The sequence below is a fragment of the Podarcis bocagei genome (genome assembly GCF_964188305.1).
Source record: "Podarcis bocagei genome assembly, chromosome: 2".
Classification (NCBI taxonomy): Eukaryota; Metazoa; Chordata; class Lepidosauria; order Squamata; family Lacertidae; genus Podarcis; species Podarcis bocagei.
In genome coordinates this window covers 41,694,309-41,710,434 of record NC_138126.1, presented here as the reverse complement: position 1 = coordinate 41,710,434, position 16,126 = coordinate 41,694,309, and the positions used below count along the sequence as shown (strand labels likewise).

The window sequence follows — 16,126 nt, the reverse complement described above, 5'->3', positions numbered from 1 at the left end:
CTAAAATTATCTAAGATGTATAAAAATATTTCAAGCAAATGTTGGAGGTGCAGGGAAGCGTAAGGGTCAATGTTACACATGTGGTGGACATGCAAGAAAATTAAGGAGTTCTGGAACATAATCTATGATGAGCTTAAAAAAATGATTAAGGTATCCTTCATAAAAAAAAAAACCCAGAGGCTTTTCTCTTAGGGATACTTGGCCTAGACTTACCAAAAATTGCGAGTGAAATATTCATGTATGCTACTGTAGAAGCATGAATACTAATCACAATGAATTGGAAAGGAGAGAAAATCCCAGCAAAGTTGGAGTGGCAAAGTAAATTGATGGAGTCGCCAAACTGGCACAAATGACAGACAAATTGAGAGGTAATACTGAACAAACATTTATTTGGAAATGGGACATGTATAAAAAAATATCTTAAAGATTATTGTACTAGTATAAATGTGGCAGGATTTGAATGACTTCTGTGTTACAACGGATATTTATAAGAGAATATATTATTGACGATTAAAAAGAAAATAGAGATTAATAATGCACTAGATAAAATAAGAAGTAAATGCATGATGGGGTGGCGGGAAGTCATAGGGAACTCAAGAATGTACAGTGAACAAATAATGAGATTTTCTTTTTGTATTTCTATTTTGATTTTAAATATATTTCTTTGTTATATCTTTTTAATATGAAAAAAGCATTAAAAAAAGAACATATTCAGGAGACACGCTGGGTGGGGGGGCAGGAATGTTTTGTTGTGCAAGAGACATCCTTGCACTGATTGCTCTTCTTTCTCCTTCTAATATGTAATCCTGGAGTTTGGCAAACTTTAGTCCTTTATGTCCAATTTATTTAAGCATCTTCCACAATTCTTATAAAGTGGGACAATAGAATTCTTTTTTTTTTAATGGGATTAGGAGGGACTGCAAATATTCCACCTGTTTTAACCAACAGTGCTTCTTTTACACCAGTTGAAATAGCCCATAATAATCACAGGATGGTACAGCAACACTTCTGTGGATAATCCTCCGCATACACCTTGCGTTCCTTGCCATAAACATAGAAGGAGTAAGGTTCTCCATGCCACAAATATTGTACCCTGGTGAGAAGTATCAGCTCAATTGTTTGCCTCTGTAAAAACACAAAGAAGATACTTTTAGGGTCTAAACATCAGTTTATCATTTACAGAAAAGTTCAAACTTGAATGGCTTTCTTTTATGCATAGAAGAATTACAACAGTTAGGCACATTCTGAATACGGAGATGCTGCAGCCCTATCTGGCAGGTATGGGGAATCTGGGACGCTCCTGACGTTCTTGTCCCAAACTGTTGGGCATGCCTGCTGGGCTTACTTAAGCTGGAGCGCAACAACACCTGAAAAGCCAGAAGTTCCCCATCCCTATTCTCTGACCCACCTATCCCTAAGCCTAGGGTGCTGCCAATGTTGGAACTCGACCAAACAATATGGGAAAAGCCTACAAAGCTTAGGATGTTTGCAAGGGCACAGGCCAATGGAGACCAGCAGGTGCATTAATTTCACCATGACCCTGCATGGGGGGAAGGAAGCGCTCCAGGAAATTCTCTTGGATCACAGCACCGAAGACCATCGCCTCAGTGGTGATTCAGTTAATATTCACAGCACTTGCCTGCCTCAGTATCCGCCTTGTAGATGCAAACTGAGTTTGGTGTTCTTCAACGGCATTGCTGGAGGCTTGACTGACGCCAGAATCAGGGAAACTAATCACTGGATATACCTATGGAAACACAAATTTCAAAGACATACAAATAGAAAACTGAAGTCCTGAGTGAGGAGCAAGAGCAGGCTAGTCATTGTTTTATCACATTATGCAGACATGAAGCATAGCTGATCTCTAAAATACAACTGCATATCACCCAAGAAGAGCCCCTTGCCTGCACTGCGGACAGGTAAGTAAAACTACTATTGCCAATACGAGATGATGAAGCCAGGCTGTTTCTGGGCAACCCAGTATATCCCTGTCCAGCCCTCTCTCTTTTACACAAAATTATCAGGAGAGTTCCCTGGGAAGAGGGATTAGTAAACCACTCTGGGAACTGCAGCTCTCTGAAAGGAATGGCGCTATGGGTTAAACCACACAGCCTAAGACTTGCCGATCAGAAGGTCAGCAGTTCAAATCCCTGCCACGGGGTGAGCTCCTGTTGCTCGGTCCCTGCTCCTGCCAACCTAGCAGTTCGAAAGCACAAAGTGCAATTAGATAAATAGGTACCGCTCCGACGGGAAGGTAAACAGCATTTCCGTGTGCTGCTCTGGTTCACCAGAAGCGGCTTAGTCATGCTGCCCACATGACCCGGAAGCTGTCTGCAAACAAACGCCGGCTCCCTCGGCCAATAAAGTGAGATGAGTGCCGCAACCCCAGAGACAGTCACGACTGGACCTAATGGTCAGGGGTTCCTTTCCCTTTTTAACAACTCTGAGCATGCTTAACCAAAGACAGTTCCCAGGTTTCCTTGGGGGAAAGCCATGACTGTTTAATGTGGTATGATGCTGTTTTCAACGTCTAGTGGAAATGGGAGTCAGAGAGAGATGTTGGGTTCCCACTTTGGCACTTTTAATGCTCTGGCAGCCCAGTGCCGAAACAAGCCCCAGCATGGGCCTCCAAAGATAAATGTGTTGCCTTTTGACAAATGCACTACTGAAGTGGGCCAAGCACCACTGTCACCCAACACCAAAATTTCTCCAGTTCCATGACTAGAAGGAGGAGCACAGGCATGTCACATTCATACCTGTGTATTTTTGTATGGCTACAATTACTTTTATGATTGTGTGTGTGTTGTGGCCCAGGGTGAGGGAGAGGTAGCAGAGGTTGGAGTGGGGTGGGGGAAGATTTATGTACTGATCATCTTGGGATCAATATATGGTGAAATACACTCCACCAATTAATTACCGTATTTTTCGCTCTATAACACGCACCCGACCATAACACGCACGTAGTTTCTAGAGAAGGAAAATCCGTAGGCATGCCACCCGTAGGCATTCCCTCCATAACACGCACAGACATTTCCCCTTACTTTCTAGGAGGAAAAAAGTGAGTGTTATGGTGCAAAAAATACGGTAACTGTCAACACTTAAGTTGGTTCCTTTTCAAGTCCTGCCTCTCTTTGCATTACTGCATTTCATTACCATAGGGCTGTCATCAACAAACAACGTCTCTCCAGTAACCGTTTTGAAGAGTTCGATAGGAAATCCAGATCTTTCATCTGCCACATATTCATAAACGTTGTTCTTCCTATGAAGGCAAAAGGCAGGAGAGTTGCAATGACAACACAGCACAACGGCCTTCTCAAACCAAACGCTCTCAAAATGGCTCCCCCAGCTATGTAAGCTTTTTACGTGGGGTCAAAGAGCCGGCCTAATCTCCAACATATATCAAACACAGTGCAATCCCATGGGGGAACTGAACCACATCAGGCGCTGACCATAAATTTAGGAAGTCACCAAACTGGCACAATGCTCAAAGGTAGCCGTCGGTGTGGATTGAGCCAGAGCAGTGCCTCATTTAGCCCCATACAGCTAACCTAAATGACAAGAGGTCCCAAGCCCATATTGAGTAACCATTTCTAGCATCTATACTGGACCCGCTCACTCATGATGCTGAATGTAAAACTCAGGCGGCTCTGGTAGGCAGAGCCAATTTTCCACGCAGTTAGAAGCAGCTTCCCCTTTCCACCACAGTCTATTTTGACAAGACTTGCCATTCAACTTGCAGCTCAATGAACGACATCAGTTGTCCTTTTCCTTCACAATCGCTGCAGACTGTTGTTCCCGTACCAGAACACTCCTGGCAACTATAAATAAAATGTAATAAAACACAAGGTGTGATAAAATGTAATGAAACTACTTGGTATGTGAGCCCGGCTGAAACACACACACAAAAAGGAAAGGATAATCCGGCCAACCAATGGAATAGAGGTTTCTCAGTTCTAGAGCTGTCTTCTTGTTTCGTTTTTCTGTTGGGAAATGGCGCTATCTCTTGGGCCTCAGGATGCATAACAAGCAGAGCTTCTTTTTCGGTTAGCACCATTTTCCAGTTTGGCCAATACTAGTCAGGGGATGGCGACCATATTTCTGCTCTCTTGAATACACTTAGCCAACACAGGCACACAGAGACGTGAAGTGCAGAACGCCCTATAGTTTGGGATAATGGCTAGAAATCTGCTTCATTTGCTTTCTTCAGATCCTTCTATTTCATACATATCCCTAAGGCAGCCTTTCGTTCATATTTATTTTTCCACCATGGAATTCCCACAGGCTTCCATACATCCCCCAACTAGGCACAGTTCAGCTTTAGCTTCAGGGAGGCTGCTGCATCATCATCGCATAACTTTTCACGCTAACTTTTCATAGTCTAACTTTTCACGCTAATTCAAATTTTGCAAAACAACTGCACACGTCTCTGAATGCGAAAAATCATGAAACAGAAGAGACTTCCATTTTTTCCCTAGTTTCTCAGACAATTACACTATAGCCCTCATTCCAGGGTGCTGCCATTAGGCAACTCCTTTTGCTTTATTTTACATTTGGGCACAAATTCTTTCCAAGTGCAAAATGCATTTGAATCACTTCAGTTACAGAAAGATCTAGGACAATACTTCCTATGTTATTAATTTTAAAAATTTAACTTAGGGTATTTTAAGTCCTTCACATGCAGTATTTCAAACATTTGCACACCTCCAAAGGTAATCTAATTCTTATTATTCCCATACTGCAGATGTGTCTTTCATCCTGCAGCTTTCCCAAGGCCAATGAGTGAGGCTGAGCACACATGATATCTATAAAACACATACAAAACATATTATTTTCCTCAAAGAATTATGGGTGCTGTAGTTTGTTGGGCGCTGTTGGGAATTTTAATTCTGAGAGGAGAAAACCACAGTGCCCAGATTTCTTTGAGGGAAAGTATGTGCTGTGAATGTGCTTTAAAGGTATATAGTGTGTATACAGCCTCAGTTCACAGCAAAGGCAAGATCTGAAGCAAAGACTTTCTGGTCTATACCTCAGTCTCTGAGCAACTGTGCTATAGTAACAAGAGAAAAGTAGATATTTACACATGCATGTATTGGGACAGTAGACGTGTGAACCTATCATCTGTTGAACCTATAGCTTGAAGCTCCACCATAAGATTGCCCGTGGTATCTCACATATCAGGGGACCAGGAAGCAGTGCAATTGTCACACATAGTGCAACACTCAAACCCCACAGTGCAAATAAAAATGAGCATCTTCTTCATATATTTGCATATTGACTCACGCACATTCTACTTCCACTTCCCGAACATTGTTCACATGTGTCATCCACAAACCGGACTCCTCTTCCATGACATCTCCCACACTGTTGCTGTTGGGATTTAATTTTAGACAAAAGAGCCAGAAATAAGCAGGGTATCGCCAAACAATACACTCATTGGGCAAAAACAGATCTCCATGATCATCTTTGACAAGGAATCACTTCACTACCGAAGCAAAGATGTCCATCTTGTAACGCCCTGGGAATGTAGATGGAGAGGCCCAAGGCACCACCTTTGTACATATCCCCAATGAGGACATTGTTGCGAAGAGGTGTCCCTATGGTCAAATGGGCCACGGAGTCAGCTGTAACTGCAGACCTCTCAGAAATGTTGGCTAGATCCAAACCTTCTCAATTCTACCTGCTTTTGGTGGTTCTAAAGACAAGACAATCTTGGGTGGCTTGTTTGTGGGAAACAAGGGGGACTATCTCTCCCCACCCCACCCCACTTTGTCTTGGTCAATAATCCAAAGGTCTTCTCTCTGTGACAGAGGACTTCCCTGTTTCCTTGACCCAACCTGGCTGATTCCATCCAGATGAGAGGTGTTGACCTTCTCCTTCTGCTTTCTTAACACTGCCTAGATGCAGCTGCAGATTTCTTGCCTCTTAATAAGAGAAGATGCCCAGTTCCATCAGTCTGTGAACTACAGTGGCATGGAGCAGGCTGCTCTCAGCAATGCCTTTGATACTCTATTCGATTCCACCATACTTCATCCCTTTCTATTTTCATGAAGCATGTAAAAATGCAGGTTTTTAAAAATAAAAATAAACTTTGTTCTGAATTAACAGATTAAAAATTGATGGAAGGGTTGTTAGTCGTGACTTTTATCAATTTTGGGTGGTATTGCAATGTTTACTTTAATATTTTTCACATTCATGATTATGTAGTCAGTAGTTTTAATTGTTCTCTGTTCTGAGCTTCCAAATAGGAAAGAAAATCCAGTATAGAAAATGGATATCCCCGACATCCAGTACAACTGCTATATCAAATATTTACTGACTTTCTGGTTTGTATCTCTGGGGTTCCAATTTGGTCCTACTAGTCAACATCCCATCAGCTGTTTAGACAATAGCAGGATATGCTACTGCACAAAAGAAATGTTGCTTCCTCCACCACCTTTTATCTGTATCCTCACTATACTACAAAACCAAAACTCCACTCTGAGCAAAACATCCTCCTTACTCACAACTACTTACCTTGCTGCTGCCCTTGCATTTACTGCAGTGACGTCTACCAGTCGATCCACATGTTGGGCAAGCCTTCAAAATCAAAGAAAGGAGAGTGTTAAAACGGAGTCAGTAGCTTTTATTTGGACCTAGGGTGTCTGGAAATACTATCCTACTCATACAGACACAGCCCAAAATCAGGGTCTCAAGCTACAACCCGGCATGAACACTCACCTGGCAGTAAACCCCACTGAGTTCAATGTCCGTTACCTTGAAGAAAAAATGCACACGACTGTGCCAAAGAGGAGGGGAAGGGTGCTGGCCAGACAAAATGCATGGACCCATGTATACCATCATATTCATTGATACATTAGCTCTGTACCGTTAATGCTGATGTATGAGGCACTCTGATTCTCTGGGTTTTCCCTTGGAACATGCCAGGAGCGTCTGCTCTCACATCCCAAGGCAAAGGAGGTGTCCCACGCAGGTAGGAATCTACTGCTCCACCTGGTGTAAGAAAAGCTGGATTGGACTATTTTCTGACAGCTGCACCTACACTACCATCTGGCTTGGCCTCAGAGAAGCTTATGTTTTCCAATGCACAATACAAGCAAAATAAGAGCATGCATATTAGCCTCTACAGCAAAATGATAGTTTGCTATTGGGAGCCAGCTTTCATCATCATGATCATCACCAGCATTTCAACAATTAATTTACTGCTTAATCAGTCATCTCTAAGCAGTGTACTTCCTCCCTTCACAAGAGAGTGACGTCCTCATCCGTTCTTTCCCATGGTTTCCCTTTGTATGGATTGCAGTGCAAACTATGCTTCAAAATCAATAGCGTGGTTTTCCAGCCAGTGTTGCAAAAGTGCCCTGAATTTAATGCCACCTCTTTTGTTTAACAAACAAACAAAAAATACTTCTTTACACCAATTATAAATTCGCCACATTTTTGTTTCCCCAACTTTTCAGTTAGTAACTGGAGTGACCTAAATTCTTTTCTCTACTTAGAAATATAGACCCATTAGTTTACCTGATCTCACCAAGAAAATCTGTGCTACATATCTAGTATCAATTATGGGCTGCAAAGCAACCAAGGACATATTGTCTTATGAGTAAGCAGGCATCCAAGTTGTAAGATCAACAATTGATCACTGCTTCATTTCATGTCATATTGTACAGAAATATACTTTAAATTGCTCTCAGATTTTGTTTGTGACCTTTGTCAATCTCAGGACTTCTTCTGATACCATACCAAGACAATGACCTCAGAAGAAACAGATAAATTTCTTCTGCACTTTATACAGTACAGTCTCATCTTACCAATGTTTCATTTAAAGTCAGGATGGGTGTCTTTGAGGAACTCTCCAATTCTACCAAAACTGTGAAGGGCATCCATCTTTAGCTATACCTTGGATCCTGAACACCTTGTGAATTGAATGTTTTGGCTCCCAAATGCCACAAACCAGAAGTGAGTGTTCTGGTTTGCTAACGTTCTTTGGAACCCGAACCTACAACACACCTCCCGTGGCTTCCAAATGTTTAGAAGTTGAACGAAGTTCCGAAATGGATTCCCTTCAACTTCTGAGGTACCACCATACTGTGTTTTCAGGACATACAAAAATGGAGAGATAAGGTGGCCTAAACTAAAGCCGAGTTCCATCTGATGCTTTCAGGTGTTTTAGAACAAAGCAAGCACACACGCTTATAGACCTTAAAGAAAGGGGGGTTTTTTGGGCACGCCTGACCTAAAATTTTATTATGAAGCAGTCTGCTTTTCTTGGATAAGAGACTGGTGTCATCTTAAAAATAATGAGCTATTAGATTTAGAAGGGAATAACAAAAATTTCAGTTGGCATGCATATTTAAAATATGATAAAGTACATAAAGGTTTTACTGACCATATAGTAATAAATACCCTGTTTAAGGTTTGGGAAAAATATAAAAGATTGGTGGAACCTAACACCCCTCATTGGACATCTCCATTAGAGCCAAAGGCCGTAAAGAAGAAAAATATGAGAGGAAGCTGGCTAACGTATAACTCATTATTGATAGAAGAATATAGCCAAATTACAGTCATACCTCGGGTTACGAATGTTGCGGGTTGTGCGTTTTTGGGTTGCGGGCCGTGCCAAATCCGGAAATACTGGAATGGGTTACTTCCAGGTTTTGGTGCTCGCACATGCGCAGAAGTACAAAATGACATCACACGCATGTGCAGAAGCACCGAATCACATCCTCAGCTGCTCAGTGGCCATAGAATTGGGAAGTGAGGGCATGAAAAGTTGGCCTAATGTCACCTGGTGCCTGCTGTTAGACCAGCTCACGATCCATTGCATCCCAGGCCAGCTCAGCCCCATTCCTACCCTTGGAAACCCATTTCAAGGCCCTCTGCTGGGTATCCACTGGGATAATGTCAATGGGACTCCTGCCTGCCCAACTGGTGACTGCCAGGAGGCCAGCTCAGCCGGCAGAAGTAAAAGGAGATGCACCACACTGGGAACAGTTTGGATGGTTCAGTCTGGCCTAAGTGGGGCTAGATTGTAGTGTAGTGTAGAAATAGCAGCACTTACCCCCATAAGGTTCCGCCTTATATTCAGAGGATCTTGATTCAGTGAAGGTCTCCAGTTTATACTAAGAAACAACTTTCAAGAATTAAACACTTCACTGCCAATTAAGAAATAGTCAGGAGACTTTTAAAATTGCCTTAGGGCAATTACACAGGGAAGCAACACCTTAAAATGTCTCTGGTTAGAGCCAACACAAAGCAACTGCCAGAAGACTACAAAACAGTACAAGTAAAATGCATCTCTTATCCATTAATTCAAAATGGTTATATATACTAAAAAAATAGAATGTCCCCGCCTACAAGTATTCATGCTAATATAAAAGAACTGCAGATACTAAAAAAATAAGTTGCAAAGGCTAATGAAAATAAATCCATAAATGTGTATCAATTTTGAACAGCGCATAGAAATGTTCATGCATAGAAATGTTCATGCTAGCAAAAACATTGCCTTGAGATGGGCAAGATATCCAGCTATGTTGGTACTAGATTAAAAAGTTCAGAAACATTCATGAAGGTAACAATCCCAAGAAGAACCAGAAATGTGAGTTATCCTTCAGAATCACCTGCCAGCTCCAATATGTCTCTGGGGAAAGGACTTGATTCCACGCCTAGTGAATTTTGTAAAAGTTCTGTCTTTTGAGACAGGTTAGGCCAGGGATGGGGAACTTGCAGTCCTCCAGATGTTTCTGAATTCCAATTCAGCTCCAGCCAACACAGCTGATGGTCAACGATGATGGATGGAAGCTGGAGTCCATCAATACCTTGAGGACAACAGGTCCCCAACTCTGGTTGAAGTCGTGACCCATGCAGTGGCCAAAGGGAAAATTCAATTTGCAAAATTCTTTCTCTTCATTATTTTTCCTTTATGTGCCTTAAACAAACACAACCTTCTGCTGCACCACAGAATAACTTCAGGTGCTCTATTACTTCCTCAGTCCAAGTGGGCACCTCATAATTTAGGCAAAAGGGGAACTGCCATCAATTTGCATTGGTAGGTAAACGCTCTGTATGAAGTATCCCTAATTTTCACATACACACTTAGCTATGCCATTGCGGACAGCACAGTAAGATCTGGGGTTAGGAATGAATGATACCAATTATTATTTGTTTATTCTTTGAAAGGACCTTCCACACTCAAGGCAGCTAACCATTAAGAATATAAACATAGTAATCAAAATAAATAAACGGCAGCAGCATTGGCTGGTGTGCTGTAGTTGGGAAGAACCGCAGAACCACCTTCCCAACACCAGCGTCACTGCGGCTTACCTGGATGGCACTGGGGCAAGGTGGTGGTGTGGTTGGGGCAGGTGTGTTGGACTGGCAATACCAGCATTGAGAGGGCATCTCTGCCTCCACCATACCAGCTGCTCCTGCATAGCTATACTATTACCAATATATACTGCTTACTCTGTAAGTATTGAATAACTGTAGGCCATTAAACACCATCTCTTTGGCTGGGTCTGTGCAGTAGCAGCACTTGCTGGAAGCGTACTGGATAAAAGCTTCTTTGGCTTCATCTTCTGAAATGGCAGGAACGCTGTAGGAAGGACTGAAAGGAGGGATAAGCAAAATTGACCTCCAACCTTCCCATGGTCCTCTTTGTCTGTGGTGGGGGGGGACCTCAGGGTCAAGAGCCAAATATGCATGCCATCTCTCTTTTTTCTGGCCCTCACAACTCTCCCCAGGGTGGTTAGAATATGTCTTTGAAGTCTGAAAACACCTCGTCAATTTCAAAATGGAGGCTGGGGAGAGATGCGTGAGTGTCTGTGGAAACTAGCCTACTGAACAAAGGTGAAATCTGCATGCCCTGCTTGGCCCATTTTTGTCTCTGGCCCCACCCACACCACTGTCATGTGACCCTGAGATGGAGGTCCACAACAGAATGCATAACAGTATCCACTTACTTCCACTTTCTCTGGGGTGGCTGTTGCCCATTCCCATGTCTATGAATCAAGTTAGGTGGAGGCGGGCAATGTTTTCCTCCTGTAAAGGAATGGGGTTGGGGTAAGAACAGCAGGATAAGCAGTTGTGAATGTTCTCCGGTCTCATGAGCAACATGCTAAAAGAAAGTTCTCCTTGGCAATAACGGGAAGGAACATTCATGAAGTGGGCACACGTGGGTAAACTGGTCCCAAATCATAGCTGTCAACTTTTCCCTTTTCTTGCGAGGAATCCTATTCGGAAGAAGGGAATTTCTCTTAAGAAAAGGGAAATGTTGACAGCTATGTCCCAAATTGTTAAGGGCTTTATATACTAATAGCAACACTTGAACTTGGCCAGGTAGAGCAGTGTTCCCCAACCTTGGGCCTCCAGCTGTTTTTGGACTACAACTCCCATCATCCCTCGCTAGCAAGACCAGTGGTCAAGGATGATGGGAATTGTAGTCCAAAAACAGCTGGAGGCCCAAGGTTGGGGAACACTGAGGTAGAGGATCAGCAACCAGTGCAGATCTCGGAGCACAGGTGTGAAACGCTGACAAGGCCTTCCTCCTGTTAGCAATCATGCTACAGTATTCTGCACTAACTGCAGTTTCTGGACAAAGCACAGGGGAAGCACCTTGTATTACAGCATACACTTTAGGGAACTAGAGTCCCCACCAACAAGTACACCGCTTGTATTTGTACTTACCTGCAGTGGTTGTGCCTTCATAGCCAGATATGTTGCCTGTGTTATACATAGGAGCAACATACATAGGAGCCATGTCTCTAGGAATGGCGGCACCTACAACAAAGTTAAGGAAAAGGAAGGCATTAAACGTTGTCATCTTTCAAACATATAATGAATCGTATGGAACACTGAAACCTACACATAGCATTTAATCTTTATTATGCAAGTGATAGGTCAAGGGTTTGGCGCCAGTGGGTACATTTGGGATCTGAGAAAGTGCCATGGGCACCAGTCACCAAATGTAGGTACAACGTAGCGATGCTGAGCCAATGCAAACAAGAACTGAGGAGGAAGGGCAAATGTCTCATGCATCATGGATATTTATCAAGATCTTACACAGGCACCAGAGGTGGTACCAGTGGTCATGCTAGCACCTGCAGCCACGTTGGCATCCCCTGGTAAACTAGGAATTAGGGTGACATCTGAATGGAGCCAAGGTTAACAAGGGATAATTAATGCCTATGATGACTTGGTTTTCATAATGAAAGTCCACTGAGCAGAGGTCTGACCAACAGTTCTGTATGTCTGAGTTGGGATTCTAACAGGAGAAAGTGAAAAAGAGTGTAATGCACGATAACAAATATAAATGAGTGGCTTAGTGTACAAAAAGCAGAAATAGATACAGTCAATTTAAAAACGAGGGACCCTTAGAGAGTGCAGTTGTGGATGTGATTCTATCATTGTCAGATGAATGTCTAAGGCAGTAGGTGCCAAAAAACTCATTGTTTAAAATAGAAGTATGAAGCTAATTTTCTCAAACCATTTATTTTAGCTTTGGTGGGGGGTTTTGGGGGGGGGGGTTGGGGGTTGGCTGGGGGATGATTTCAAGCCCTGCTAGCTGTGGAGAAGAAGGCGGGCCGCCTCCACCGAGGAGAGTCCGGAGGGACCGCGACCTTCCGCGGCTGCGTTGCCTTGCGCGCCTTCGCGCGCCCCTCCCGTTCGCCCGCAGCAAAAGCGCCTCTGGAAAAAGCTTTTTCCTGCGCAAAAAAGCCCCATTTGCAGCTTTCCCCTACGCGTTGGCAGAAAGCAGCAACACGAGGGCAACGGGGACTCTCTTTCCAGTTTACTTCGTTGCAGAGTAAGAGATGCCGAGGACGGGGAGAACGGGCAGTGGCGTAGCGTGGGGGGTGCGGGGGGCCGGCCGCAACATCTGGGGGTTAGGGGGCGCAAATCCACGGGTTAGGGGGCGCAAATTACTTGCCTTGCCCCGGGTGCTGACAACCCACGCTACGCCACTGAGGACGGGTAGCTTTCAAGGGGAGCGAGGAAGAGGAGCGAAGCGGGTCCCGACGAGGGGGATTTTTGCAAAAGGCTCTCACCGGATTCCCTGACGTCTGTCCGCTCGAAAACGCGAGCGAGCAACTTTTGCTCCCTCTCCTTTCAACTTCGGAATCCCTCTGTCGCCAGCCTTGCACAGCTTTCAGATTTATATAAGCTGCTAGAGAAGGGGTGGAAATGAGGGAGGCGGAGGGGCCAGAGGCGGGGGGGGGGCGGTGTCATTACTGAGGAAGTTTGACAAAATATTTGCGTGCGTGGGCACGTGCGTGTTTGTGCGCGAAATTGCAAAGCCCAAAGGTGTGCGCTGTCTCTTTCACACCCGCTTGGCTGCTCTGCTGCTCTTTCGCAGTCCTTCCACCGCCGAGCAAAGCTGGCGAAAGCAAAAGCCAAGGGGCTGCCGGGATGACCTCTCTCCGCTTCCGAGGGGCGCGCGCACTTAGGCGCAAAAATGCTTTTGATTTTCTCACAGTCCCAGGGTCGGGGCTTGAATTCGTCCCCAAGCCAAGCCCCTCCAAAAAACAAAACAAACAAACGAAACACCCTCACCCTCCTCGGCATCCCTTTTAATTCACTCTGGAACGAAGTAAACAGGAAAGAGTCCCCATTGCCCTCCTGTTGCTGATGTTCTTCATGGTCCCTGCTGGAGACTGAAAGACTGACCCTTAAAGCATTTCATTGTAATCTCCTTTGCAGCACACATTTTATTTTTTTTTTATAATAATTTTTATTGATTTTCCAAACATATAATAAGACAGATAATAAGACAAAACAATACAAAACATACAAACAAATAAACATGTATAATTTCTTAAGCTTATTTTCATACACCTTATTTCCCGGACTTCCCCATACCTCCCTTTTTCTGCATCCTTATGTTAACCCTTTCTCAGCAACCCTTCGTTCAATTCATTCGCTCATTTTCATTATACATTCTTTAGAGTTATGATTTACAGCTGCAATTCTCTATTTCTTATAACCATAACATCTCAGCCATCATCAATCTTACAACAGTCTTTAAGATATTTTTTGAATTTCCTCCAATCTTCTTCCACCGTCTCACTCCCCTGGTCGCGGATTCTGCCGGTCGTCTCTGCCATTCCCATGTACTCGATCACCTTCGCTTGCCATTCTTCCAGAGTGGGTAGCTGCTGCGTCTTCCAATACTTTGCCAAAAGAATTCTTGCCGCTGTAGTAGCATACATAAAAAATGTTTTGTCCTTCCTTGGCACCAATTGGCCCACCATGCCCAGGAGAAAGGCCTCTGGTTTTTTCAAAAATGTCCATTTAAGGACTTTTTAAATTTCATTATAGATCATTTCCCAGTAGGCCTTTACCCTCGGGCAGGTCCACCAAAGGTGGTAGAAGGTACCTTCAGTTTCATTACATTTCCAACATTTATTACTGGGCAGATGATAAATTTTTGCAAGTTTGACTGGGGTCATGTACCACCTATAGATCATTTTCATTATATTCTCTCTCAATGCGTTACAGGCCGTAAACTTAACACCTGTATTCCATAACTGTTCCCAGTCATCAAACATTATGTCATGACCTATGTCTTGTGCCCATTTGATCATAGCTGGTTTTACTGTTTGATCTTGTGTATTCCATTTCAGCAGCAAATTGTACATTCTCGACAAGTTCTTAGTATTGGGTTCTAACAATTCTGTTTCTAATTTCGACCTCTCCATCTGGAAACCTATTTTCCTGTCCTGTTTAAATAGCTCGTTTATCTGATGGTAGTGCAACCAGTCTCGTACTTTAGACTTTAGTTTGTCATAACTCTGCAATTTAACTCTTTCACCATCTTGTTCTAAAATTTCACAATATTTTGGCCATTTGGACTCCATATTTAATTTTTTTATCTCTTTAGCCTCCATTGGTGATAACCACCTGGGAGTTTTACTTTCCAGTAGATCCTTATATCTTATCCAAACATTGTACAGTGCTTTCCTAACAATATGGTTTTTAAAGCCTTTATGCAGTTTTACCTTATCATACCATATATATGCATGCCAACCAAATCTATTGTCATACCCTTCCAGATCCAAAATGTCTGTATTCTCAAGAAGTAGCCATTGTTTCAGCCAGCAAAAAGCTGCCGATTCATAATAAAGTCTCAAGTCCGGCAGGGCAAAACCCCCTCTGTCTTTTGCATCAGTTAAGATCTTGAAGTTTATTCTGGGTTTTTTGCCCTGCCAGACAAATTTTGATATGTCTTTTTGCCACCTCTTGAAACAGTCCATCTTATCCAAGATCTGGAGTGTCTGGAATAAAAACAACATTCTAGGCAATACATTCATCTTAATAACAGCAATTCGGCCTAACAAGGAAAGTCTCAACCTTGACCATATTTCTAGATCTTTCTTCACCTCTGTCCAACATTTATCATAATTGTCTTTAAATAGATTTGCATTTTTAGAGGTCAAGTTCACACCCAGGTATTTCACCTTTTTTGTTATTATTAAACCTGTTTCACTCTGAAACTTCTCTTTTTCTGCCATTGTTAGATTTTTTTCTAACACTTTGGTTTTTTGCATGTTCAGTTTAAATCCTGCTACTTGACCGAATTTCTCGATTAGTTCTAAAACTCTTTTGGTACTAGTCTCTGGCTGTTGCAAAGTCAATACTAGGTCATCTGCAAATGCCCTTAGTTTATAGTTTTTAGCTCCGAGCTGAACACCTTTAACCAGTTGGTCCCCTCTAATCATATTCAACAAAACCTCCAGGACTGTTATGAAAAGTAAGGGTGATATTGGGCATCCCTGTCATGTACCTTTTTCTATAGGTGCAGCACACATTTTATTCCTTCTTTAACTTTCCTATATTGCTTAATCTGCACAGAATTCTAAAAAAGATTTTATTGAAGTAAATTAAAGCAATCAAAACAATGAAAATAATGAAAGTTCATAAAGCAGCACAGTATATCTGAAATAGATTTAATATTAGGTTGGCACTTAAGTACTTAAGACCATTAGGAAAACCAAATTTCACGTTGCACTGTGGAAGGAGTCCTGTGTGTCTGTGTTTCTTGCTTATAAGATAAAATCTCAACAAAATTTTTCAGGATGCTCCAGGCCTTTGGCAACACATAATTTATGAGCTGCTTTTTCACCTAATGTTAAAA

The 16,126-nt window shown here is 42.8% G+C and overlaps 1 protein-coding gene across 1 annotated transcript; it reads right to left on the bottom strand.

Moving 5' to 3' along the window:
- Positions 1-361: 361 nt before the first annotated feature.
- LOC308581648 (protein SSUH2 homolog) lies at positions 362-13,206 on the bottom strand. Its single transcript, XM_081184368.1, has 12 exons — positions 12,923-13,206; positions 11,683-11,775; positions 10,959-11,037; positions 10,462-10,591; positions 9,059-9,119; positions 6,866-6,990; positions 6,514-6,576; positions 5,285-5,367; positions 3,722-3,818; positions 3,154-3,255; positions 1,640-1,747; positions 362-1,125 (listed from the first exon to the last, which is right to left on the bottom strand). The coding sequence occupies exons 2-12, from the start codon at positions 11,753-11,755 to the stop codon at positions 985-987; spliced, it is 1,062 nt and encodes a 353-aa protein (XP_081040494.1). The 5' UTR covers positions 11,756-11,775; positions 12,923-13,206; the 3' UTR covers positions 362-984.
- Between the last annotated feature and the right edge of the window lie 2,920 nt (positions 13,207-16,126).

Bases quoted from the DNA above. Each gene is read 5' to 3' on its own strand.
- LOC308581648 (XM_081184368.1), bottom strand. From the start codon at position 11,755: ATGGCTCCTATGTATGTTGCTCCTATGTATAACACAGGCAACATATCT. The intron at 6,991-9,058 runs GTAAGTGCTGCT...TTCTTACACCAG, and splicing joins TAAGGCGGAACCTTATGGGG to GTGGAGCAGTAGATTCCTAC. The intron at 3,819-5,284 runs GTGCGTGAGTCA...TTTTATTTATAG, and splicing joins TCGGGAAGTGGAAGTAGAAT to TTGCCAGGAGTGTTCTGGTA.